At 38.1% G+C, this 27315-nt stretch overlaps 1 protein-coding gene across 2 annotated transcripts; it reads left to right on the top strand.

Annotated features, from left to right (window-relative positions):
- Nucleotides 1-2430: 2430 nt before the first annotated feature.
- LOC128363063 (gamma-aminobutyric acid receptor subunit alpha-2) lies at nucleotides 2431-27039 on the top strand. Of its 2 annotated transcripts, XM_053323955.1 has the most exons (9): nucleotides 2431-2498; nucleotides 4946-5052; nucleotides 11834-11901; nucleotides 14155-14375; nucleotides 15390-15472; nucleotides 16380-16523; nucleotides 24428-24580; nucleotides 25614-25816; nucleotides 26731-27039. In XM_053323955.1, the coding sequence occupies exons 1-9, from the start codon at nucleotides 2431-2433 to the stop codon at nucleotides 27037-27039; spliced, it is 1356 nt and encodes a 451-aa protein (XP_053179930.1). The 2 variants fall into 2 exon arrangements, with proteins under 2 accessions (XP_053179930.1, XP_053179931.1); XM_053323956.1 differs by lacking the exons at nucleotides 2431-2498; nucleotides 4946-5052 and having other exon boundaries at nucleotides 11884-11901; nucleotides 25614-25833; nucleotides 26742-27039.
- Nucleotides 27040-27315: the final 276 nt, after the last annotated feature.

Below are 27315 nucleotides of genomic sequence, written 5' to 3' on the forward strand. Positions count from 1 at the left end.
CCTGCAGCTGTGATTTGTCATTTTAAAGGGTTCACTGCCTACTTGGTTTTCTAAAATGAAATATATGAAATACTGTGATGATGACATAGTGTTGCTGATGCCTGGCAAAATGAACAGTCAACTTGAACGTGTCTAAAGTGTAACTCTGTATTACAATAATTCAGAGAAAACAACAGGTTAAACTCTTTAATGCTCTTAACAGCTCTTTTCACTTAGAATATATTTTCATCTTTTATTGCACATTTTTATTCATACTATTTATGTCTTTTTTGATAGTTGTATTGTCTTTTAATTTCTATAAATAGGTGCTTGTGTTTACTCACAACTGCTATTTTTGATCGTTATGCGCCATGAGACAGAGGCAAATTCCTTGTACTTGGTAATAAACCTGATTCTGATTTCCTACAATTTCCTGTCTCATTTCATCTATACACATGAAAATACAAGTTACACTTTATTTCAAACACAGCAATAAAAGTGCACAAAAATGACACTGGCTTATTTCATTGTGCATTTAGAAATATGTAGTCACTGTTCTAACCCAATTCCAGTTAAGATATGATATTATGCATTAAGCGGGCGCAGACACTAGATGAACAGTTTGCCCAGTAGAAACATGCTCCTGTGACTGAACTGGAGAAGGGACAAAAGAAAACAACAAGATCTGGTGGCTTCTGTTAATTGAAAAACTTCTCCACCCTCCTTCCTTAAGATTACACTAACACTAAGCATCACCTCACCACACAGTGTGTGTGGTGCTGAAAGAACAGCTCCCAAAGCTCCACAGACTACGTGACACAATCCAAAACACAAACTGAAATATAATTTTCCCTGCTCTAAATGTCTTTGAATATGTTTTATTTATTCAATGTTATTTATTTATCTTATTACAAGGTTTACGATTTAAGGTAAAAAAAAAAAAGCAACAGATATTTAAAACGGTTGGTAAACAATACACAGTCCTAGCAACACAAAAGTGTCAAAAGGGCCATCCATTCTCTCTCTCCTATCCCAACCTACCCCCCGCCCCCCCCAAACACACACACACACACACACACACACACACACACACACACACACAACAAAGAAATCCAATTTATGATTAGACAGATATCTTTATTTACTGTAGTGATACCACTCAATATTGGTCATTTCTTTAAATGTTTAGATAATGGTAAAGCAGTGTCCAGACTAACTATGGATAATTATAAACAATCAGTTAAGTTTTTAATCAACCAACTAATAAAATACTAATTAAATGCTTAATATTTAGTGTGTTGGACAAAAGAATGAGAAGAAAACCAAGGCTTTCTGAGTACTGGCTCAAAGCATATCTTACACTATCCATTCTGGTGAAACCTATTTACTCAGTTTCCAATTTGCAACCAGGCTGGACTGTTTAGCATAATCAATATGTCACCATATATTGACTGAGAGTGGAAACAGCATTTATTAACACCTTCACATTCCAAGGTCTCGGTTGCAGGCTGCAGGAAGTGAATACCAAACTACCTCTAGGACCCAGTGCGTCTCCTCCTCAGCCTTTGTAGTTTTTGTGTGGAGATGAGGGAGACTGAGATGTGCTTCTTGCTTATCACGATTCACATCGAGCTTCTACCAGCTGAGGAGGATGCTGAACAGGGCAATTTGAAGCAGACCCACTAATTATTTTTTTATTATAAGTTTTTATTTTTTTAAATTTCATTTCATTCCATTTTATTGTTTTTATTTTATTTTATTTTTTTATTTCATTTTATTGTGTGTGGGGACACTATGAAAGCCAGTGCATTCCGGGTTCATTCCTGCTGGCTGGGACTATGATCTATCAATGCTCGCAGCTTTGTTCTCATGACAGACTTGCACTCATTCAGTCTCATCAAAACAGGACAGAGCCGTGAATTGTCTTTAACTTTCTTGCATCTTCGACGATTCCAGCTGCAGCAGGTACTTTCTGCACTTGAGGTGAGTCCGTTTTTTTTCTTTTTTTTCAACCCACTTTCAGACACAAAGGATTTTTTTTATTATTATTATTTACTATCATTATTATTTAAGGAGATGCTGAGAAAAAGCGTGGGAGAGAAGCCTCTCTTACACATTTTCTTCTATATTAATAAAGATTTTCTGAATGTAAATGGATTTTTATCATCTAAATTGGGATTCAGATCGACTTGATTCAATATTTTTGGCAACTGTAATGTTCAGAGAGTGGAGGCGTGGGACGTGTCAGTGAATACTAATTACTGTCAGTTGCTTCTTCATCATTTTTTTTTCGTTTCCTAAAGGGAATCCCCAGAAAAAAGTGATAGATATAATGACTGTATAGGTCACATATACATCCAGTGGCATGTCAACCCGGTTAAAGACAGCCTCCATTCATTACTGTGGCTGTCCTACTGTCTTGTGTGTGTGTGTGTAGGTGTTGAAGCAGCCATGTGGAGCAGGGAGAGCGCTTCTCTACTTCTCATCTGCCTGGCGCTCACAGCTCTCTGGAAAACCAGGTGAGTCTTTTGAATGGGAGACGCATTGAAGCGATGATGTGAGCTGCGGGGTCGAGGATCACTCACTGTGTCTCTGGGGACGGACCGCAGGCTCTTTCTATTTATCTTCTCTTTATCACACCGTACACACTAACACACACAATGCGCAGGAGGAGAGACAGTTTACCGCCTTCAGCATCCTCAGTCTGACCATAAAAATAACCTGGAGGGCATGTTGGTAATTAGCCAGCTGGGAGGTAGTGTTGCCTTCTGGAAGATGTATTGTAGTTAAAGTACAAGGCTTTTAGAATTCTTGTTTCCAAGGTTATTGGGTGTTATAAAAATTCATAAACCAATTACTGTTGTGTTAAATACTCAGAAATGCAATTAAATATTCCAAAACACAATAAATAATACCCATCTGCATTATTCTACACCAAGCCATTAATTGGTGCCTATCTTAATTTAGAATAATACAGCCAACATTATTGTATCAGTACTATAAAAAAGCAATATTGTGGTGAAACTGTCCTTTTATCAAGAGGAATTAAACTAACAACTGTATGTGTAACCTGTTTTACACCTTTTTCTATTATGGCCATGCAGCTTCTTTCATCTCACATTATCAAGTGTAAAGGTGCTTTTTGATATTGGCTACAGTGACAGTTCAGGTCAATCGAGTGCTCACACAGAGGACAGCTGACAAAAGGAAAAAATAACATCAAAAACACGAGAGTGGCCATTTAAGTAAGGCCACTGAATTCCTCTCCAGGCTCCATTATGATCCCAGTGACGTACAGATTGTGAAAGCTTGTGTGGGAAGACCAAATTGTCCGTCCCATCATCTTTTGAGCGCCTGCATTTGTGGCATGTTGGCAGAACAGGAAGAACAGGAAAACCTCCTGTCATTCCGACTTGAGAGCATTATTCTGAGATGGTTACCATCCAAGCTCCAGCTACAACAGATAAAGGGAAATTAAAAGCAGCCATTTTATAGTGTTATATATTTATAGTGACACCAGATTCAAACAGTGTAGTCCTCTTTTTATTGGATGAATTGATTTTTATCAGTGTTTAAAATTGATTTTATTAAGCTGTAACTGCCAGCTATGGTGGCTTTGCACCCATTTTGACTCCTCCGCAGTCTTTTTCACTAAATGCCAAACACTGTGGCTGTCAGAAATTCATGGTATCTCAAAATTGAGTTAGCTAACATTACAACTTATGCTACAGAGAGTAGCATGAGCGGTTTTGACAGTACTATGATCATGCTATATACACTCAACTTTAGACTGCATTTAATATCTTTAATGGTTTTAATATAAGCTGATATAGTTGTGAAAATATTTCATGGTTTCATCAAACCACAAAATGCACCCAATTTCACTAAATGACAAACACTGTGGCTGTCAGAAATTCATGATATCTCTAAGTTGACTTAGCTAACGTTACATCTACATCAGTCTACAGAGAGTAGCATGACCGGGTTTGAGTGTATGAACACAGTATGGTAAACTTGACACTTTACTGCATTTAATATCTTTAATGATTTCATACTTGACTTGGAAAGCTGACATAGTTGTGAACATATCCTATATTGTCAGAAAACCACCAAATGATAAAAAAGAGTTTGCTACGTATTAGCTGTCTGACAAGCTAGTAAGCCATGAAAAGCAACAACAAGCAAATGAAACAATAACAATGTAGTTAGCTGAAGAATTGTTAAATTAATTTATGTTTGTGAAAACATTTTTAAGTTTCTGTTAATACCATAATCCAGGTTTGTTTCTGATTTAAAGTGTGCTCTCTGATAAAAAATGCTAACGCTAGCACCTATAAGCTATTCTGTGTGATTTAAAATGTGGCAAAGTGCTGCTTTATACTGGAGAAGACTGAAAGCAAGAAACAGAATATTCCCAGTCTATTAGGTTATAACATCAATAACTAGGCTACATTAATCCAACACTTTCTGATGGTAATTAGAGGAATGTGGTCCAAACAGAAAATACCCAGATGTGAAAAATGATTAATATTGTATATACATTACCATTCCCTGCATAAAGTAAAATATGCCCATAACCTGAGGCTGTTACACCAAAGCTGCTGACAGTGGTGATTATGTTGAGCTTTAATGTAGGACCTTATCTGAATTTATTTACCATGAATCTCTGGCTCTGATTACATTTGCATATTCAGTTGTGTTTTGGCTTCAAGATCAGATGGCTCACAAATGTTCTGCCTTGAACTGGGTCATCCATGTGGATGAGGAACAATGTGTATGTATGTATGTGTGTGTGTGTGTGTGGGCATGTATAGAGTCGCTGCCAGATAATAACGACCCCTTTTCTTTTCATAAATCAGGCCTCTGAGGAAAATAGAGTGTAAATACATTTCAAATTTCATCAGATTCCTGTTTGCTGAAGTGTCCCTTCAGCTGGTCACGTTGTTGTCATGTGTGTGTTGACCAGATCAGTGAATGCCGACGCCGCATCTGATGCCAACATCACCCTGTTCACACGGATCCTGGACAGACTGCTGGATGGATATGATAACCGTCTACGGCCTGGTCTTGGGGGTAAGGAAATAATGTATTATCATTGAGTGCATCTCTATAGTTGAGATGATACAATAGGGGTTCCCCATTTAAATGTGTCATGCTCCCGTTTATCATAAAACAGCACACTTCTTTTTTTTAAGCGCTTGATGGCTCATTTGGAGTGAAAACACTTCATTTAACATCAACTTTTGTAGCAGCGATAACCTTTGGCAGCAGTCCCCTCAAGAGTAAACTGACAAACACACTCTGTGGACAAAACATTTAGGTTATATAACACCCCACTTCCTGGAAAGTAACAGCAACAGAACTGGCCACATTTAACCCCACAGAGGGCTTTAGTCTCACTAGTCTTTCTCGAAAATGCCCATTGAATTAGTCAGCTGTTGAAGGAAAGACACTGAACGGTGCACAAAAATACACTGTGATGACATACAGTAGATGTGATGCCAAAGTAACATGGTATTTAGTGATGCTTTATTCATTGATTAATACATTCTTGTTTAAATAATACATTGCTAGAGGAGCGTCTGAGTAAAGTGTAACATTGACAGTTGATTCATTCAGTCATAATAATATATACTATATAAGAATATTAATATATTTAGTTTCTGTTTTTAAAAAGTGAGTTTTGTGACAGGCTTCAACATTTTTCACCTCTCCGTCTCATTTTGTCAGTTGAGGAGTAATCTATCTTCCACTGTAGCCTCAGTGTGCTCCAGTGCTTCTCTCTCCATCCTCACCTCTCCCATCATCCTCCATGTCTGCCATCTCATTTCCAGCTGGCCCCTCACCCCAAAGCTGAGCTCCTCCCTCAGGATTTGGTGCCATTTGAAATTCAAATTCCTGGGGCCATCAGCCCAGCCCAGGAGCTGCCATATGGGGAACAGACCTCCTTTAGCTAGGCAGCGCTCAGCCTGTACAACTGGACCTGCAGTAATAGTGCTTCGAGCTTATTTATTGTTTATAAGGAGAACAAATGTATGGCAACATATTACCACATATATATTACTTATATAACATTAATGAATATATTTCATGACATTTTATGTTCTACAGTATATGATTTATGCAGCAACATTAGTACTTTGATTGAATATATCCATTAACTACTGAGTAATAAATGAAAGGAAACCTAATCTGACGAATATTACATCATGACAAAGAACTGATTGTGTTACAGACAGACTTAGAGGAGATCTGTGATAACACATTTCAATAAAACATTCAAACATAAATTAGATGTGTCTCCCAGCACCCCAAGTACATACATTTTTATCACTTTCAGCCCATTTGGGAGCCAAGCCCCCCAACACTTAAAGTGTAGTACTGTACTGTACCCAGTAATGTACTCAGACTCATCACGGAGCAGAAATCAGCCTGAAAGGAGAGAAATGACATCAGATGGAATTTTCCACATTGTAGACACATTAAATCTGTATGTCTCATCTGTGGGAAAAAACACATTAACACCTCAATGGACTTTGGTTTATAACACATTTATAATGTCTTAACAAGAGCCTCTTAACAGCTGTATGACTGTATTCATTCATACATACAATATGCATATCTGTGTGTGTGTGTGTGTGTGTGTGTGTGTGTGTGTGTGTGTGTGTGTGTGTGTGTGTGTGTGTGTGTGTGTGTGTGTCTGTTTTTGCTCTCTTTCTCAATCATTCATTCAATCAATCATTTATTTACAACGTCATCACATTCAGAACATATTATTACCTGTATTTTACTATTCAGTATCAACAAGTTTACACTATTTTTCATGAACAATATCAGTTAAGAACAGCCAAACAGCAATAAATCAATTAATACCATAAACTACAGCCTAAAGATGAAAAGCCCCTCTCAGACACAGTTATTGTTCATATGTTTTAAGTAAACTGTTGAGCAGTTTAATTTATCCCAATGAGAACTGTCCTGTGTCTTGTTGAACAGGAGTTGTGAGTTGAAACATTTTCATCCACTGATAAAGATGGAAAAGAGGAATCTAGGGCAGAGGTTTTCAAGATGAACCCACATGTCCCCTTGGGGCTACTAGAAGGTTTCAGGGGAGAGAAGAAAAAAACCCCCAACTGTAATCGTTTCAACAATGACTGAATTGTGGGTTTAGGCTTCACACATTTCTCTTGAATTTATTTATAGCAAATGCAATAAAACCACAGCTGTTTGATAGCTAAGTAGGCCTATTGCCTTCAGAAGCGATAACAGCTATTTTTCTCTAATGCAGAGTCTATAGTGTAACTACTGTGGACTAAATTGTAATCGTAACTGCTTTAATCCTGCATTTATTTTCCGTACTTACTCTCTGTTATACAGAGCTCTTTTAAAATGTGGCGATTGGTTTCTTTCACTGAGATGAATCCAGACTGCAGAGAGTGAATGCAGAAAGTACAGTTGCTCCCACATCATCATTAGTGTGACTGCGAGGCAGCTCACTTGTGTTCATAGTCACACTTTTGCCGCTAATTTGTTTTCCACACAAAATTTGTCATCTAACTATGACTCCAAGCTCACAGCTATGCTGTTTAATAGTAGTAATGGTAATGAAACAATGGATCAAATGGCTATGTGTAATGTGAAAGGGGTCACTGGAAGTGAGTAATCCAAATTAACCATTATTAACTTTTGACGGCCATAATATGTCAAGAACATGACGTTTAGCTTGTTGTAAAGGTCTGCTCCAAAGGGACTTAAAAATAGAGTAGTGCAGCTTTAAAATTACTCTCTTTTTGTGGCAGTGTTGAAAGCACCTCAACTTTTCACTTTGGCACTTTGCTCTGTTCTCTGACTTATAGCTAAAAAGACATACAGTATTGCCCTTTTTGACAGTGGTACTGTTGAGCATTTGTGTCCCGTTTGCACTGCAGGGTGATACTATGAGGTCTTCCGGTTGGATTTTGGTTATTCTGTAATTGCTGATCTTACAGCCTTGGCAAAAATTGCTGCTCGTGCTAAAAAAAAAAAAAGTCAAAATGTCTACTCAGCTTGAGTGTGAACATTAAACACACAACTTTAATTATAGTCCCACACACTAGGTGTTAAATACAACTAATTGAAAAGATGTAATGAACTTTCTTCAATCACTGTTGGATTACAAGAAAGCAGCAGTTTTACTGATTGTTAATTTAAATGTTGCTATCAAAACCTATTACAGCTTGTTCAATGCAGTCAAATCAGGCTTGACGTATGAAGATAGCAGCTTTCTGAGCTGATGTTACTCCCTCTTCTGTTTTTGCTGATGCTTTTTATCGCAACTGGTTTAAGAGTTAAGTTGATGTTTGGATAATAGCACAGCAGGATGCACAGTCCCGTAACACGGGCAGGTTTCATCTGACCAATTAAACATGGTTCAGTAGGCCCATCTGTACCAAATGATTCAGATTACATGAATAGCACATGTTTATAGCTGCTATGAATAAATCAACTTTAGGTATTGTCCTTGTTCCTATAAAGTGTCCTGATGTCCTTGGGCGTTAAATGCACTCTGGATATTTTTAAATAGTAAACTTGTATTTTCCCTAAGGGCTGTGCTTTTCTAGGTTTGCTACTGGAAGGAAACATCGTTTGTACAAATATGATTAGCTTTGCTTGTAAATTTGCTCCACTCATGCAATGCAAATGCACTACAGTTGTCATTTGGAGCTGGATTTGGTTTTCCACAGACTTCTGTTTATCATTCATTCTCTGTATTGGTGCAGGTTTGAGGTTTAGTTTTTTAAGGTTATAATTAAAAAAAAAATCAACTATTGGACTGTCAGAATTTATGGTAAGTCAACCATCCATGAAAAAATAGCACCATAATCATCCATGGGTCATATCAACAAACCCCAAAACAAGAAAAATTAGGATCAACAACCGTAACATCCAAAAACAGCAAAAGACACCTCATGCAAGTAAATGGGGTTTGAATAAGCAGAATAAATAGAAAACAGCACAAGAATAACATTAACAATACAAAACAGTGAAGTAATGTACTGGAACCATCATGATACAGAAAACCCTAATTCTCATAATGACAATAAATAGCTCGATAATCCAACGAAGAAAAGAAAAATCTGACTGGGTCTGACAAAGCAAAAACACAAGACTCTAAATAATATATTTTTAAATGATCATATTATAATTATTTTCATTATTTTTGTCCCTGTGGCTTAGGGATTAACACGCCAACCATGAATCATAACATCCCCCTTAAGTCCGGCTGGGGACCTTTGTTGGATCTGCCTCCCTCGTTTCCTGTCATCTCTCATCCGATGCTATCTAAAAAGGGCACCCAAAAATCATTTACACAAAAAGATGACAATGACCAGACTTCTCATATACTAACAATACATAGAGTGACAGGTGTGCAAAGGGCTTTTTCTGTATGTTGTGGTTTAATACAGTATTGGTCAATCAGAGAAAAAGTGCAAAAAACTATAGCTGATCTTTTCATTCCTACGTCACGGTATAAAGCATCGGCCATGTCTGAAAATGTGCATGTAGTCACTCCTCGGCATAAAGGGAATTCTAGATAAAAGACTATATTTTATCTGTCTTTGTGATAAATGGTAACAGTTGTCTCTCTGTTGGTGGCCATCGATTTTATACTGCTTTTTACATTATCTTGTGGGATAATTTGAGCTCACTATTTTAGATAATTACAACGAGGCAATTTGCCAATACAACAAAATGCAGACTTGACTATGACCAATTTCACACAGAGCCACTGAGACGTTAAAGTACAGTACACCCATTAATAAAATGCACCTATTGTGTCTTTTTACAAGAGGAAGCCGTGCAATACAACTACGTTTTACTGAGATGGTGTTTCATGTGTGCCTCCATAAAGAACATTTCTCCTTAAATAAATCGAACTAATGGAGGCCTCTGTGAGCCGCAGTAAAAACCTGATCATTTTAAATCAGCCTGATTCAAAACACAAAGGCCTGGTTTACATAAATAAATGCACCCCATGGTATGTCTTGCTAAATGGATCACACCTATTACCCTGCAACCTGCCACTTCCTTTTGATTTACATTACCTTATAAATAAGAAAGCATTTCCATAATATGTCTTGTTAGAGGGACAGGGATGGCGGCCTGCCTTGCCATGCATGAGAGCACTTTACTTAGGAGTAATGATCTCGTTAGGTTGTACGTGAGATGCTGTTTGCTGAATGTAGAGTAAAAAGTGAAAGCTTTTTGAATTGGCCGAGCATGAGAGATCGAGCTTCAGTAATTATTGAAAGAGACAGAGTGTAGAGAAAGCAAATGGACCTGATGCAGCGCCGCAGATGCAGTAGCACATTATCACTTGAATAGGAAGCATATGAGGCTTCGCTCTTCCTATCTGTCACATCAGTGTGAACATTTAGGACAAATTTTATACGCTTAAAATCATAGCCTGCATGTCACTGGCTCTCTAAATTTAGTCCTGCTAGAGCTGCTTATGAACTGGTTTGAACGGGTCATGTACAGGTGAGCCGAGTTTGAACACAATTTAGCTTCATCTGAGTAGAGGAGACAATGACATGGATTTACGAGTTCAGCAACAGTTTAATTTGATCCTTATGTATCATTGCATTGTAAGGTGTTTAATATTAAGAAATGATGACAGCTTTAAATATGCTTAAAGGCTAAGGTACGTGTTCAGGAGCACTTATCTATTTAATTGAATTTGCAGGGGGGGAAAACAGGGAGCGCCCTTTCTGTTTGTGTGTTTTATTTAAGTCCATTATAACCTACAGCATTAACACACACCAAATACCTTTGTTTTCTCTCTAAATTAGACAATAAAACTAAAGCCTTTCCACACTACATGTCTGTTAAGCTTAAAGGATATGTCTATTTTTGTTTTCTTGATGAGAGTTAGAAGAGAGGATTGATACCACTCTCATATCAGTACGTGTAGCAGTAGTGAGGCTGAAGCCAGCAGCATGTCATCTTAGCTTAGCATAAAGACTGGAAACAGCTAGCTTCACTTTGTCCACAGGTGACAAAATCTGTCTACCAGCACCTCTAAAGCTTATTAATTGAAATGTTACATCTCTTTTATTTAATCTGCACTTAAAAAGAAAGGAAGGCAGAGTTGTGCTAAACTAACGAAAAGTCCAGCTTAAACTCTCTGGAAAAACAATGTTGCGTAACTATGCTCATTACTGTAAGTGCAACAAAACTGTCACGTGTAAAAAGCCAATAAGTACTTTAGCAAACCACCTTTTCAACATGCATTTTCAGCAGCTTTACAGGTTTCCATAACAGGTTTCCCATCCACTGTTGGGGCAACTACAGTGCACTGCTTAAGATACCACGACACATATCCCACATAGAAACTGAAAAAACAACCATCTGATTTGTACCACTATGCAATTGGGAGATTAAATGGAGAAATGACCAATCGGGAGCATAGTGGGAGAAAAGGTTGAAAATAGGTGTTGGCAGGTATGTCAGACAAAGCCAGGCTAGCTTTTTCCTCCTCTGTCCAGTCGGTCCTGAGCTAAGCTAACTTGCTTGAGCATCATATTAAACAGACAGATATGAGAGTAATATAGATTTTCCTTTCTAACTCTTGGCAATAAAGCTAATAAATGTATTTAAAATTGTCAAACTATTCCTTTAACTGGCCAGTACTAAGTTTGATTAACAAAAATTGCCGGACAGTTCGGAGGAATAATAATTAAATATTGAAGGCTTTCTAACTCTCTCTCTCTCTATATCTCTCTCTCGCTCTCTTTTTTTTGTTCCAGCAGTTTCACTTTGTTTTACACCCTTTGCTGTCGTTTGAAGCCACTAATTGTTGTCTTCTATTCAGACAGGGTAACTGAAGTGAAGACAAACATCTACGTCACCAGCTTTGGACCAGTTTCAGACACAGACATGGTGAGAGCAGATAGTGGACATTTATTCATTGTGTTTCATTATTCACCCAGATCTTTGCTGTTAACACATTTCAGAGGGTGGCCTTGTACTCCATGCTCATACTATAAGGAAGAAACTATGCTTTTTTTACTCATTTTTAGCTTTTTTTTACAAGCTTCCCTTCCTTTTGTAATAATCTCTGTCTTCACACACATATACTGACGTGGGATGAGTATTCCTCACCACAGCATGATGTCTATTCAACTGACAATTTTCATCTTATAAATTATTGAAAGTCCTCTTGTTATTCAAGTCACTCCTTTGTTTATCCTGGGCTATCCTGTTTATCATTCTGAAACATGCACCCACCTTCACATCATATCAACAGCGTCCCTTCTGTTGTTGAAGACCCATTTTCCAAGTGATTGATCCATTGATACAAGAACAGTTATGACGTTGGAGTTCAATGCTGTGGCCACTGAATGATATGTAAACTAGGAAGCACTCAGTACAGTGAACATAAACCACTACATATGTGGAACACGTCTCGGTCACAGAGATGATAAATCGTTAAGGTTAAAAAAAAAAACGTTTTATGGCAGAAATCCAAGATTCATCCAAATTACAGCCAAACCATTCCTGATGTTCCCTTTTTAAAATATCTTAATAAATAAACAGATGGACAGACGGACAAACAGCTGACGGATGAAAACATCAGAGGTCATCACTGAGTACTTCAGCAACAGCCAGTCAAGTTTATAACCCAAGAGTAAATTATTCATGAGTGAAATGAGCATATGGTATAGCAAAATCAGCCACAAGGCTGAAAATATATGATTTATTTCAGGACCTGCTTCAGCATGGACAGATGTCTCATAAAAATAAGCAACAGCCTGGAATATTCTCCTCTGACCTGATTGATTTATTCACATACTGTAACGCAATTCAATTGATTACTGAGGTGGCTGCTTTATAAGATTTATGGGAGGTCTACTGAGAGCCAAAGCTGGCCAGTGACAGGAAAAATAATTAGGAGAAGAAGAAAAAACATACATCATGTTCAAACATGTTTACCTTCGAAAGAGCATTAGCCAAACTATTAGTCATGAACAAAGAGGCCAGTGGTATATTTAAACCCAGAAATGTTCACTGCGGCTGGCTGCTGTTTGGCTCATATTAGCTGTGGCGTGTGATGTATGTGGTGACACACATCACAAGCCTTTTAAAAATCACTTTGGCTTATTATAACTTGGGTCTTTTTGTGGTTTTTGCCATTTGGTAACAAGAAACAAATACAAGTCATGTTAGTAGGATTGTTTTTTTGGTAGGGTTCTTTTTTTCATGCTATTTTTTGTCATTGAAAAAATATAGAATATTGCAGCCTAATCAATTGAATAAAATTATAATCTCTTTTACAAATTGATAACAGTTTACAGGCCAGTTTCTTGGTTTAAAAGTGACCTATTGTGCCTGCTTTAGTTACATGTGGACAGTTTCCTATTTTTACTTCAGAATGAAGAGATTTACATCATCTTGATTAACTGATCGTGTAGCTGTTTGTGTTTCTTGCCCCATCAGAATTTGTCATGGTGATGTTACTGCATTCCTAAATAATCAATAGAAATGATAGCCCAAACTACAATAACCAGACCAAATTTTAAATAATCTGAAATGATCTTTTAAATAGCTGCTATATTCTGAAATAATATAATAATAATGAGTCTTGGTTTCAGTGAACAGCTTCAGTTGTCCCAAAATCTAAATGTCAAAGGCTTTTCAACTGTAACAAGAAAATAAATGACGCTCTGGAGGATATCTCTTACTCGCTGTGTGTGAATCACACAAACACACACACACACACACACATACACACATACACACATTTCACAGTGCAGCGCTTTCTGCCCTAAATCCTTTCTTGTGTGTGGTTTCTTTTGACAACAAAGGATTGTAGGTCAAGGGGTTGTCTTGGCCTCAGAGCCAGCTTAGGAAAACACTGGCTCAGAGAGCTGCGGGGAACACACAGAGTGCGGGCCTCACCTTGATGGAGCTCTGACAAATAGAGAAAACCATACCGTGTCCAGATTTTAAAGTGGCAGGTGAAATCTGTGGAAGACTGTTGCTTGTATGCTCCGATAAAACACAACCGTGGAAAGTGCCACATTTTCATTTGACCAAGAATGGGAGTCAGTTTTGTACATTGCCAGCTTAATAAACAGAGTCATAAATAAACATGTATGAGTGTAGAGTTTGATCCATCTACTCTGCCCACAGGAATACACCATAGATGTTTTCTTCCGGCAAACCTGGAAGGACGAGAGGTTGACATTTCATGGACCAATGAATATTCTGCCCCTCAACAACCTGATGGCAAGTAAAATCTGGACCCCGGACACCTTCTTCCACAATGGGAAAAAGTCTGTGGCTCATAACATGACCATGCCTAATAAACTGTTGAGGATCAAAGATGACGGGACACTGCTGTACACCATGAGGTAATCCAAGTTACGGAAACACGTCTAAAGAAAAAGGCACTGAGTTGTATTTATGTTTTATGTCCTGAGATAGATGAACATTTTCGAAAATACACTTTTTTGCTTTCAATATCACTTTCACGTCTGTACTGATATAGAGTTACGGCCAGTTTAAGTAGCTTAGCTTAGCACGAGACTGGAAACAGCTAGTCTGGCGCTGTCCAACAGTTACAAAATCAGGTGTAAAAATAACACATTGTGGTATTATAGAATAATAGGCCAACTCTCAACTGGTTGTAGCTTCATATTCAACACACTGTCACTGTCAGCATAACATTTCTTTGCTGACTGTGGACTTCTAACAAAGCCTGGTTAGCTGCTTCCCCCCGCTTCCAGCTTTTGTGCTAAGCTAATTTAGTAGCAATCTTCTCAACTAACTCTTGGCAAGAAAGCCAATATTATTTCAAAATGTTTCACCCTTCCTTTAAGAGGATTGACGTGAACGTAACACTCACTTTACTAAAGCATGTGCTAGCTTTACAAAAATGCATCCAGCGGTGACACAGAATCTAATTTATCCAAAAGGTTTCCTTCATGCATCATGTTTTATTGCAACTGAACGTTCTATTGTCACCATGCATTTCAAGAAAATCAATTTATATGATAAAATATTGCAAGATATGTTTTGCAGTGGTTGCACAATGTTTTATTTTAATAGCATAGTTGCATACAATGCAGTTCCTTATCAAATAACTAATCTACAAACTGGCTCATAATGCAGCCTTTTGATTTCTGCTGGTCTCTGCGCTACCTTGTTTACTCTGCTCTGCTGATTACAGTAAAGATTAATTATTTTAGTTTCAAGGCATTACAGATGGTAAGTGTCTTGAATAGTGCATGAGGCGTGTGAGTTAGTTTTTTTTCTTTGTGTTTTTTTTTCTTTTTTTCTTTTTTTTTGGAGACTATGCCTAATCTGTGCTGTTTACTTTTTATGCATTTGCAAAGTCTTCTTAATTTTCTGTGAATTGGATGCAGGTTAACTGTGCATGCAGAGTGCCCAATGCATCTGGAGGATTTCCCCATGGACTTTCATTCCTGTCCACTAAAATTTGGCAGCTGTGAGTAACTCTGATGATGATAGCGCTTGAGGGAACTTTACGTTTAAATGCTATTTTATACTTTTTTTTCTCTATCACTGGTTCTTTGGCAAGAGCAATCTTAAAGAACCGAGTGAAGTTGGAATGCATGGCTCCGTTTTCTGGCAGTGGCCATAGAAATGTTAACAGGAATATACATCAGCAGTTAAATAGATACAGAATGATAGGTAGATATATGACCGAGTGGGAATGTTGCTAAAGGAAATATGGGGAAAAGTCATCCAAATCTTTTATTTTTCTGAATTTAAATTAGTTTTAAGTGCTATTTTATTGTCATGGCTTCTTTACATTTGGATGAAGATGTTTTGCTTTTTGCTGCTTTTAAAATATTGTTTTAAAAACAGGAGATGATCATTAAGTATCAGAGTGTTAGTACATGATCGATAATGTCTGAAATGCCTTGACTTCTCACATTAAACTAATCTCCCATTTACTTTAAAAACATTAATGTGATGATTTACACTATTTTAATTAATCTGTTGGCTCATTTGCCACATTCTTACAACAAAAGGCAGAAAATGTTTCATTTATTGAATATACTAAGAGAAGATATGGCGATAAAACAGTTTTTCTATTTCATTGTTAGGTTAGCAGACAAGCTTTCAAATTCCATACGAATGCTGTGACTGATTGAAAAGGGCAAATGTCACCGTGCATCGATTGCTTGTTGGTGTTTTATAAATTACATCTTCAACCAACGAGTTTTTTTTCTCTCTACTGTTTTCATTTTTCCAGCATCAAAAACAATATAGTGGAGCAATTTTGTTTTCATTTGGGTCACTGAAATTATTTCTCAAAACTCATCAATAGCCAGGGCTGCCCCAGATTTATCCTCTGTGGGTTTATCCTCTCCTCTTTTTTATTTTAGATGCTTACACAATCTCAGAAGTGACTTACGCTTGGACTCGGAATGCCTCGGACTCTGTGGTGGTGGAAGGAGAGAGCTCCCGCCTGAACCAGTATGACCTGCTCGGGCAAACAGTCGGACGAGAAACTATTAAATCAAGTACAGGTGAGCTGTCGCAGAGATGAGGCGAAGTCTAGAGGGAATTAAATCCACCTCATGACTCCCTCACCTCCTTCTGACCACTGTCCTCTCCCCACCTTAAAATTGCCTCAGAGAAAAAATTATGCAGGAACCTAAATATCTTCATTATATCAGTTCTAAACACTTTCAATGTGAAAATCTAACTGTGAAGATTCTGTGCTTGTTTGGGTGGATGTTGAACTTATCCACCACCTACATGTTGCAGGGGGGCGGCCATGCTGTGAAACATGAAGTTTTGTGGTTTTGTTACTCACTTTATTTGGCTCTAAAAACGCAGAGAAACGTTTGTTCTGGCTTCTTGTGCATGATAAAGATTGGACAAAAAAGGGATTTCTGTCATTCTTGAATCCCTTACTTTTGTTTTGTATTTTGTTAATCTGTATTGAACATGGCCTGGAGCCTTGAAAGCAGTGTGACTGGTAGTTTTTGGAAAGGAGAGGATGGAGAGGATTTTAATTGGATGTCAATTAAAAGCAGGTGAGGGATGCCGATGTAGAGGTGGACAAGAATGGGAGCACATCTACCTGCTGTAGCTGTCAGAGACACTAACAGAGGGGAGAATAGATCGGCTGCTGTGTACTTCAGTGATTCTAGAGTCTTATGTTGGTGCCCAAAGACATAAGGATGTCTCACAAAAGTGCAGCCATGCATGAAATGACAAAGAAAATCCATGTTCTGGGCCCAGAAAGTGAATAACTTGGTCTGCATTTTAAAATGGGGCATTTCACTCAAATGGGGCTGCAGGAGACATTAGCAAGTGAATCCAACAGTGACAAGCTCATTAGTGGACAGGATAATTAACTCAGCTTAAGTCCAGAGTGTAAAAAATTAAGCAGAAAAAGGAGGAAATACAACATTTTAAAGTGGATAAAATGAAGCTGGTCAAAAAAATGTTTTTTTGAAGGATACGTTTTAAAGGTTAATTGGAAAAAAAACCCTGCAGACATGTTTTCAAACATAAAAATACTCTACTTTGAATAATAATTAGTGTCTGATTTGTTTTATTCCATATTAAGGTAAAATTACTAATTGACAAAACTACCTAAAAATTACCTAAACATTCTTAACATTTAAAAAAAAAAGCAACCCAAAATCTATGAATATGAAAATACCATTAATTTAAAACATTGAACTGCTGGACACAAAACAGTCTCAGTGCTCATGAACTGTGGATGCTTTAAGTAACCACATCACACTTGTTTAAGTTGCATACTGGAACATAACTGGCTCCGAATTTGGCTCCAAATTTCTTGTGTGTCACAATATCAGTTTGTAGGAACTCACTTTTAACTCAGATTTAATTTGAGAGCAGAGAAACTTTCCACTTTATGCAGATGAATGTGAAAACAGCCTTTAAATGTCAAACTCTGAACATACATCATTCTACATAGTGAAGCTCAAACACCAAAATAAGTGGAAGGGGGATTTTAAGCACATCTGAATGCAGAGCAAGAGTGGAGTGGGACTTTAAGTTTACTTTAAAGGAATAGTTCAACATTTTGAGCAACATGCTTATATAATTTCTTGCCAAGAGTAAATGAAACAATTGATACCACTGTCATGTCAGTCTATTAAATATGAAGCTGCAGCCATGAGACAGTTAGCTGAGCATAGCATGAAGGGACAAACGACTAGCCTGGCTATATCCAAAGCTAAAACCAGATCCTCTAATGTGTTAATTACTGAGCTTTAACCCCTGGACAGAGGCAGGCTTTCAGTCTTTTAGCCTTTATACTAAGCTACACATCTCCTGATTATAGCTTCATATTTAACACATAAACAGAAGAGTGGTGTTAATCTCATCATTTAACTCCCAGCAAGAAAGTGTGGCATATTTCCAGAAATGTCAAACTGTCCGTATAATTATTAGAAACTGTGAAAGTGGAAGATATTCAGGCTGTTTTTTAAAGCTGCCTGCGTGCTGCCTGCCCTATATACAAATAGAAATATATCGAAGACAATCAGTTGTCAAGTTTAATTTATTTATAGAACACTTTAAACGAGCATACTGTTTACCAACTGAAAACAAAGAAAACAAATACATAGAAAAATAGGCTATAGTATAAAAGAAAGTCATAATGAGGACTAAAAATAGAATAAAGACGACAAGAAACCGGGCCAGGACGTTAGTGTGCATACACAAATCTGTAAGTGTTTCTGTGCATGTGAAGATGAGAAGACCGAGCGACACGGTTACTGTCCAGGAAGTACAGAGTGCAGAGAAATATCTGGAATGATTTGAGATTAAAAAACACAAAACAAAAACTGAGGCGCAGTACACAAACAAGCCTTGAATCTAGATTTGAATACTGAGACACGCAGAGGCCAGCTTTTGGATAGGGCAAGATAGATGACAGCTGTTTTCTTTCACATGCTGGGACTGACAAGTACACTGACAACCAGTGACTGCAAACTATATAATCACTGATGTTTGCGATGTTATAAATTAGAAATCAATCATTGTAATCAGTGCATACTTTAGCTGCCTTTTTGTTTATTTGTTTCTTAACTTTTGAAAAAGCGATCGTGCATGTTAATGAACATTTAAATGAAATGTAAATATGCCAGATTGTAGCTAGAGGCTAATTTACCTCCGCAGTCCCTTGGCAGGTGTGTGATGGTGTTACAATAAATGATGCACAAGTGAGGACAGGACAGGAAATGAAAGGAAATACCTGATTTTGGAGCTATTTATTGAGGTGATAAGGAAACAATAATTCAGACAGAAAAAATACATTGAAAAGACACCGTACTGTATTTCACACCCACCTTGTGTTGTCTAACCTTCTTGTGTTTAGTCACTAAGTTTAATTTTGTCAGTAACAACCTTAAAACAGATAAAAACTGATGTACAAGTCGATACAGCAGTGTGGTTTTCCTCTCTGTGAGGCTCCCAGCTGAGGCAATATGGCATAGAAGAATCAAATACACAGCACAGTGATAAATAACATACAGGAAGCATTGCAAATAATCCCCCCGTGGTCATTAACTTAGATATAAACGCCCTCTGGGGTGTGCACAAACAGAGGCGAACCAAACAGCACGTAGACATACGAGGAGGTGAGGCACTGCTCCGGTTTAACAGTTTGGGAACCTCTGATTAAAAAACAACAACAACAAAAACCTAATGTTATGAAAAGTAAAAATCCTTCTTGCAGCTTTTTACACTTCCTGGAACAATGCCAGCATTTGTCAAGTAAAAAAAGGTCTAGTAGGAGATGAGAGATCTGAAAGCATGTCACTGAGAGACAGCACTAATCTAAATTTAGCAATACTACTTGGTTGAGAAAAAACATAATAGAAGAAGCTTTTGAAATGCAGGATGATGATGAGAATAGTGGTGATGACAATGGTGAGAAGTGTGTAGGTGTAATTATGTGTCTTTGCCTGTTTTAGTCTATTTTGTCTTAAATGGAAAACCACCTTCAACATTTACTCCATCTTTACAGATCGATGAACGTGGCAGGAAGATTTGTTTGTGCAGTATGAAAATCAACTTTTGGAAACTTGCCTTGGGCCCTTGAAGACCTTTAGGGAGGGTGAGGGGGATCAGATCCAGGGTGGAAGTGTGAATTAAGAGAATTTAGGAGGCTCCAAAGAATGAGTTGCATTTGATGGCGGTAAAAGAGTTGGAGAAGTTTGTTCCTGGTGGAGGATATTGACCTCGGGGTTATTGCCTCCAGACTTTGACTGTAAAGTAGAGGGTGGAGTGGGTGGCTTACAAAGCATCGCTGTGTAGTTAGCTGCCTTTCCCTATGCGCCTGAGCATGCACAGTCCAGGTTTTCTCACATGCTGCTCCAATTTTCATTCCTAGAACTTTTTTTTTTGCTCAGTTTTCTAGGTATTTCAGGGTAGTGTGGGTGAAAGCATAAAAACTGGTGTGTCAAATCCAGAATTTATATTTTAGCCATTAGATCTGAAATGATCTGTAAATTCAAATGCATGCAATGTAAATAGGTTGAAATTATAGCAACATTTTTTGTGTTAGAGATTAAAAATGAATCTAACACAGAGAAAACAGATTTCATAATGCGTCCCTGAGACAAATGCTCCACCACTACTCCCTATAGATATCAGTTACAAGTATAGAGTATTTCCCAAGTGACTGTATTCCACTATCAAGGGAATCCCTGCTTCAATTTCATTGAGCAAGAAGATCCTTTCATGCACTAAATGTTTCTATCTAGGTTAAGTGGTGTATGATGCTTCAATAGGAGGCAGAATGCCTGCCAGTGACTGTTTCTCTTGTTTAACTAGTCACTCCACATTATCTGATTGGCTGACTTTAAATTAATCATTCATTACTAGTGTGTCAGTGTTTGGTGTAGCGTACTTGCAAACTAGGTCATTTGGCACGAATGAATGTGCTCTCAGGCTTCACTGGGATGGACATCTTGCATAAGTCTGCAAACATATCAACACACTGCTACAAAAAAAATCCCCCCAAATTCAACCATGCGTTTGTTTGCCACAAAGTCATGTCGGGCTTGTTACTTTAAAGCAGTTACATGTCGTTTATTTTGTGTGCAGCGGAGTGTAGAGTGTAAGACACACAAAACCTGTGATTGAACAGAGCTGAAGGTAGTGACGTCACTGCATCTTTACTGCTTCATGTAGCATTGCTGTAACATGGGTCTTTGTAAGATGTTCTGGCATGTCACAGTGTGGAAAACACACAAGTCGATATGTCAGTCGTCAGATAATGAATTGTTAATCATTTCAATCAAAAATATTGGAGCTTCTTAAATGTGATGCTTTTCCTTTTCACATATGACATCTAATTGAATATCTTAACATTTGAGACTTGGTCAGACAAAACAAGAGAACTGAAGACATCACCATGGCCTCTGAGAAAATGGGTCACTATTTTTTGACATTTTATAGTCTCAACAACTAACCGACTCATCTGCAATAAAAAAATAATTATCAGTTGCAGCCCTAGTGAAGGTTCTATAAAGGTCGACTTTACAATTTAAACCTGTATTAACCAATATTGTTTTATTAATATTGCATCAAATAAGAGCAGGGATTACAGAAAATTGTTTGACGTTATGAAATGTCTTAGGCCATAAACACTGTACTCATAAACACAGGAAGTCAGTGTAGCATCACAAGCAGTAACATAACATAACAGTTTTAGGAGTCAAATAATAAAATATCTTTACAGCCAACCCTTTGTGAATGTAGGTCTTACTTTGTTTTATTTCTATGTGCATACTTGGAGGAATATGTGAGTTTTAGTGTTAGTAGCTGTTTACAGTGAGAGGGAAATATCTGCTAAGCTAACTGTTATTATGTGTAAGTTAGCATGAAGTTTTGTCATTTGAGGTTTAGTGGGTTTTTTCTGTGATATTTAAAGTGTCTGGTCAGATATTTCGTTAGCTAACGTTAGTTAATCCAGTTAGTTCACAGTAGGACTAAATATGTGTAACAACTTATCTCCAAGAACTAGTTTGTGTGGTTTTAAGTTAGTGATGCATAAAACTCCTGGTTCCTGATATTTGGATGATAATGTTGCTTTGTATCTGCTGCATGTGCAAATAGACAATTGTTTGCTAACATGTTAGCCCCATCAACAAGCCAGCAATGTGGCTTTCTATCTGTCAGGTTGTTTTGTTGTTGTTTTGGCCCCTAGTGGCCAAAAACTGATACATGCAGCTTTAAATTATGGTCTGTTGAAGGGAAACACAACACAACCATCAGCAATACTTAGCCAGTGAAAACAGATGTTTAATGTTGTCTGTGGCTCTGGGGGAGCTTTGTCAAGTTTGAGAAATAACCCCCGATGATGTCATCGGGGTTATTGCTGTTTGGGCATGAGACTTAACATTTTTAACAGAAAGCCTGAGTTATAAACTGAAGGTGCTGACTTTCAAAGATGTGGTCGTTTTACCAGGCAGGGGATGGTCTAATGAAACATACTATTACATTGAGTTTTTGGATATTTACCCAAACTAGGGACTAAAAGGGTATTCGTCGAGCTTTAATGTATCCTTTCAAATAATACATGTATTTGAAAGTCAGCCCATAGAGTTAACTCTGGTCCTCACATGATATGGGCAATTGCAGCAGGTTATGTCAAAACACCTGTTAAGACATAATACAGGAATAAGCAGCCATTGTTAGCAGCATCTCTGAGAGATAATCCACATGAATTCTCATAGCTTTGTGTCTGGTATGAGAGTCTGTGCCCTCTGTCATCCAGCGTGTCCTGTATGAGTGAGGTCCTCCAGTGGTGTCTTCTACATCTGTTGGAAACATGATGCGATTGTCATCTTCATGCTCATAATTACTGTCTTTCCTCTCAGTGAAGCGATCACAGGCTTCTCTGGAGAGAAGAAATTCTGCCACAACCAGTGGATTCCTTGCATGTACACCCTCCTCCCCCACCCACAACACAGGCATCGGAGCTGGCATGCAAATTAAATTACAGAAGATATAGAGCTCCATAGGGTACTGAGAGTACACTCAGCTCCACTAAATTCCAATGTCTGAGTGTGTGTGTGTGTTTGTATGTATGGCGACCGACAGAGAATTAGTCCTCACGTAACTGCTAGAAAGGCAGGCAATACAACAACAGTCCTATAGAAAAAGAGAGAGACAGAATAAAAAATCTTTTGGGATTAGTCCTTGGAATTGACACCCCCTCCCCCCTTCCCACTGCTGAAAAGGACTTTCCTCTTGCCAAGTGGCAGTGTGTATCAAGGCCTTCATTTCAGAATCGCAGCAAATGAGCTATGTTTCTCTGTTCTGTTGCCATGGGTAACACATCTTTTTCTTCTCACGTCTAATCTTGGCTTCTCTTTGAGATATCTTCCATTTGGAAGGCCTGCCTGCTACTGCAGCATTGGCAGTGTTTCACGGCCTTGTCAGCTATTAGGGCTTCGCTCGGTGGCTAGGAAATCATACAGCTTACTTTTCGATGTATGTGTGGATTATTATATCAAATATGCACTCTTAACAGCTGATGTAGGCTGTCTAATATTTGTCTAAGACTGCTCTGGCATTGTAAAGCTGCATTCTCTCTTCGTATACAATTATAATGTTCTACTGGTTTCAGTCGTATAAGTGTGAAGCACAAAGGGAGGTGTGGCCATCACATTTGTTCTTGGTCATTTCATATGATTTGAATGATGAATCATATGAATCAGAATATTTGTGCCTGTTTTAGGTTGTCAGGTTTTAGTACAAGCAAGTTTGAGGGAAGTGGCGTTTCCTTTAACAGCCACTTTGTGGCTGTTAAAGGAAACGTTAAGGGAACGTTAAAGTAAAATATGAGTAGTTCAGACTAATTAAAGAGTTAAATTAGCAACAACTCATTGATTTTATGCATACTAGATCCAGAAAACTAATTAGTACTCTTCCTGTGATGAAATATAATTTGTGACAGCAGTGGAGCAGTAAATATGTGCGTGTGTGTATGTGTGTGTGTGTGTGTGTGTGTGTGTGTGTAGTGCAGTTGAGGAAAATGGCTTAATGTCATGTTCTAGGCAAGGTGGAAAAAAAAATATTTTAGATTGTCATACAAATAAACCATAGTCATGAACTTTAAAGTAGCACTCTAAAAGTAGAGTTGCAGTAATTTAAGTCAGAAAGATGAGGGGAAAAAATAGAAATCAGTTTTAAATGCTTCTTGATCATGTCCTCTTCAGGCATTATGTATGCGTTACACATTAGATTTCAAGTAAAGGTTATATAAAAGAGTAATATACTGTATACTATTAACTTAAGCTACAGTTGTATATACACATCTGTGCATTACAATATATAAATTACTGACATCATGCTCAAATGTAAAAATATTAAAGGTATCAGGAGTTGCAGTAGTCGTGAGGCTTTAAACTGACCCTGGTTCGTGTCTCCACAGGTGAATACACAGTGATGACAGCTCATTTCCATCTGAAGAGGAAGATTGGTTATTTTGTCATCCAGACGTACCTCCCATGCATCATGACCGTCATTCTCTCCCAAGTGTCTTTCTGGTTGAATCGAGAATCAGTGCCAGCCAGGACTGTATTTGGTATGTGTTTTTCAACATCTAATTTTTTCATACACAACCACATTTCAAACAGGCAATAAAATTGTATCTTATTAAAATTCCCAACGGATCTGATGTAATTTGGGTCCAGAGTTATGAGTGTTGGATTTTTTTATGAGTGTTGGATGCCCAATGCGCTCGATGGCATGTGGAATTCACTCAGAATCACCCCTGACAGCGTAGGAGGAGGAACACAACAAATGGCTGAAAGTTGATGACAAATGGGTAGCGCCGGAGAGAGGATAAAGAGAAAAGAGGAGACAAGTCTTAGATGCTTCAGTGCTTTTTCAATCCAGTTGGACTTGTTTGTAAGCCAAGTGGAACTAATAAGAGTGGCCTAAGAGTGGTTAGCTCAGGGGGGGAAAAAAGGGACAGAAGTTAAGAATAAACTGTTTGTCCACTGGGCAAACAAACCTGCTTAACAGTTAAAGCATTACTGAAGGTCAATGGTTGTCTAGTAATAGTAACCATAGACTTTAAAGACACAAAGGACAGTCATAACTAACACTTGAATGAGCAAAACAGCAGGTCTCATTCTTTCAGAAGAACAAATACATCATTCAAAATGACTAAAAGTTAATTATTATCATTATGCTTTTATTTGATTATCCTTAATAAAATACTTGTTCCTGCTTCCTTGCAGTATTATGTACCTTATATGTGATATGTGTATGTAATAAAACAACTCTTTCTTCATAAATCTCATAAGAACTGTCCATTAAGGGTGGCTGTGACTCAAGAGGTAGAGTGATCGTCCTCCAATTGGAAGAATGGGGGTTCGATTCCTGGCTCCTCCAGTCCACATGTCAGTGTGTCCTTGGGCAAGACACTTAACCCCAAATTGCTCCCGTTGCTGCGCCAACGGTGTGTGAATGAGAATGAATTAACTCCCTCCTGATGTGCAGATTGGTACCATGCCATCAGTGTATGAATGTGTAAAGACTAGAAAGGCGCTTTATAAGTACAGTCCATTTACCATTAAATTAATTGTTATCATCTTTTTATGTGTTTCCAGGTGTGACCACTGTTCTCACGATGACAACTCTGAGCATAAGCGCTAGAAATTCCCTTCCCAAGGTGGCCTATGCTACAGCCATGGACTGGTTCATTGCCGTCTGCTACGCCTTTGTCTTCTCCGCTCTGATTGAGTTTGCCACCGTCAATTACTTCACGAAGCGCGGCTGGGCTTGGGATGGAAAGAGTGTTGTGACTGAGAAGGTAATGAGGAGAAGAACGTGTTCTTTGACAAAATTCCTTTTCAAAGAGAATTCATTAGCAATGTGCTGTAATTTTGAAGAAGGCGACACTCGCTGTTTGGAGCTTCAGTCGTGAAAACATCAGTTTGAGGCAGAGGACTGTTGAAGCACTGATAATATTACTGGCTGTTTTCAGCTCTCTACAGGTAGCGCTAAAGAGCCACCACTATATTTGAGGGCTAGTTAGCAAACTGGCAAATGTATATGACTTCTTATCCCAATGTGTATGGTGAAATAGAAATAAGCTAACATGCCACATGGTGGCTGGCTCCACAATTAAATAAATACTAATCAATTTGTCCCCCTTTTTCTATGTTAATAGCCATGATGAACAAAACACTTTATCTTTAAACTGATTTTAGGGAGTGACTCTGCATCAAATAATGTAGCTGTCAGACATGGTATACTGTAGAAACCACACAGAATCTATATATAAATCACAGATGCAGAAAGATTATTTTCAACTAGCCAAAAAGCTATCTTCACTCCAAGATAGTTATTACATTTAACTTGAACACACCAGTATAGTTTTATGAAATGTTCTCCCAAACATCATGTAAAACAGTATTTGATGAACTGTATGTCCTCCTCATGGTCAGTGTAGGTGTATGAGTATCAGTCTACTTATTCCATAAGTTTCTGACATCCTTGGAAGTGTTGGAAGGCTTAAAAAACAAAAATTTACAGTTCGTCCTTACTTAATAGACTTTGCTGGCCCTCATTCTGACATCGCAAAATGCTTCCGATCCGTCACCAGACACTACCCAATGCCACAGCACACCTTCATTTGCATGAATTTGAAATTCATGGATAGATGACAAGTGACATGTCTCAGGGTTGTCTCTGTTGCACCTAATCTTTTCCGTCTTTCAACAGAAAAAAGAGAGGGCGTCTGTCGTCAAGAAGAATAACGCCTATGCTGTAGCGGTGGCAAACTATGCGCCTAATATCACCAAGGACTCCAGCACACTTCCAACTATTGCCAAAGGTGGAACATTGGACCCCAACAAACCCAAAGCAGACGGCAAAGCCCAAGATAGCAAGAAGACTTTTAACAGCGTCAGTAAAATTGACAGGATGTCACGGATTTTGTTTCCGGTTCTCTTTGGCAGCTTCAACCTTGTCTACTGGGCCACCTACTTAAACAGAGAACCTGTTATAAAGGACATGGTCCCCTCTACTTAGAGGCCAGTTTTAATGAGTTCTGGTCTGGGGACTGAGAGACGAACCAAATACCTCCAGCAACTGTGTATACATACCTTTGCAGAGTGAAGTCCTGGATTGCAGTGTGATCCTCTATCTCCGCCTGTTTTCTACACCGTCCGCAGCACTTTTGAAAATCCTGGCTTTTGTAAATGTGTATGTATATTTATATTCATGGTTTCATGGTGACATATTGTGTGATTACTTTAATTAGAGTGCATATTTCCTTGAAAGTATGTTTCCAGTTACAGTATGTGG

Source organism: Scomber japonicus, chromosome 8, assembly GCF_027409825.1.
Source record: "Scomber japonicus isolate fScoJap1 chromosome 8, fScoJap1.pri, whole genome shotgun sequence".
NCBI lineage: Eukaryota > Metazoa > Chordata > Actinopteri > Scombriformes > Scombridae > Scomber > Scomber japonicus.

Excerpts from the sequence above, each read along its gene's own strand:
- LOC128363063 (XM_053323955.1), top strand. The coding sequence starts at position 2,431 with ATGTGGAGCAGGGAGAGCGCTTCTCTACTTCTCATCTGCCTGGCGCTC. Across the intron at positions 15,473-16,379 it reads TCCACTAAAATTTGGCAGCT|ATGCTTACACAATCTCAGAA; the intron begins GTGAGTAACTCT and ends TTTTTATTTTAG. Across the intron at positions 24,581-25,613 it reads GCCAGCCAGGACTGTATTTG|GTGTGACCACTGTTCTCACG; the intron begins GTATGTGTTTTT and ends ATGTGTTTCCAG.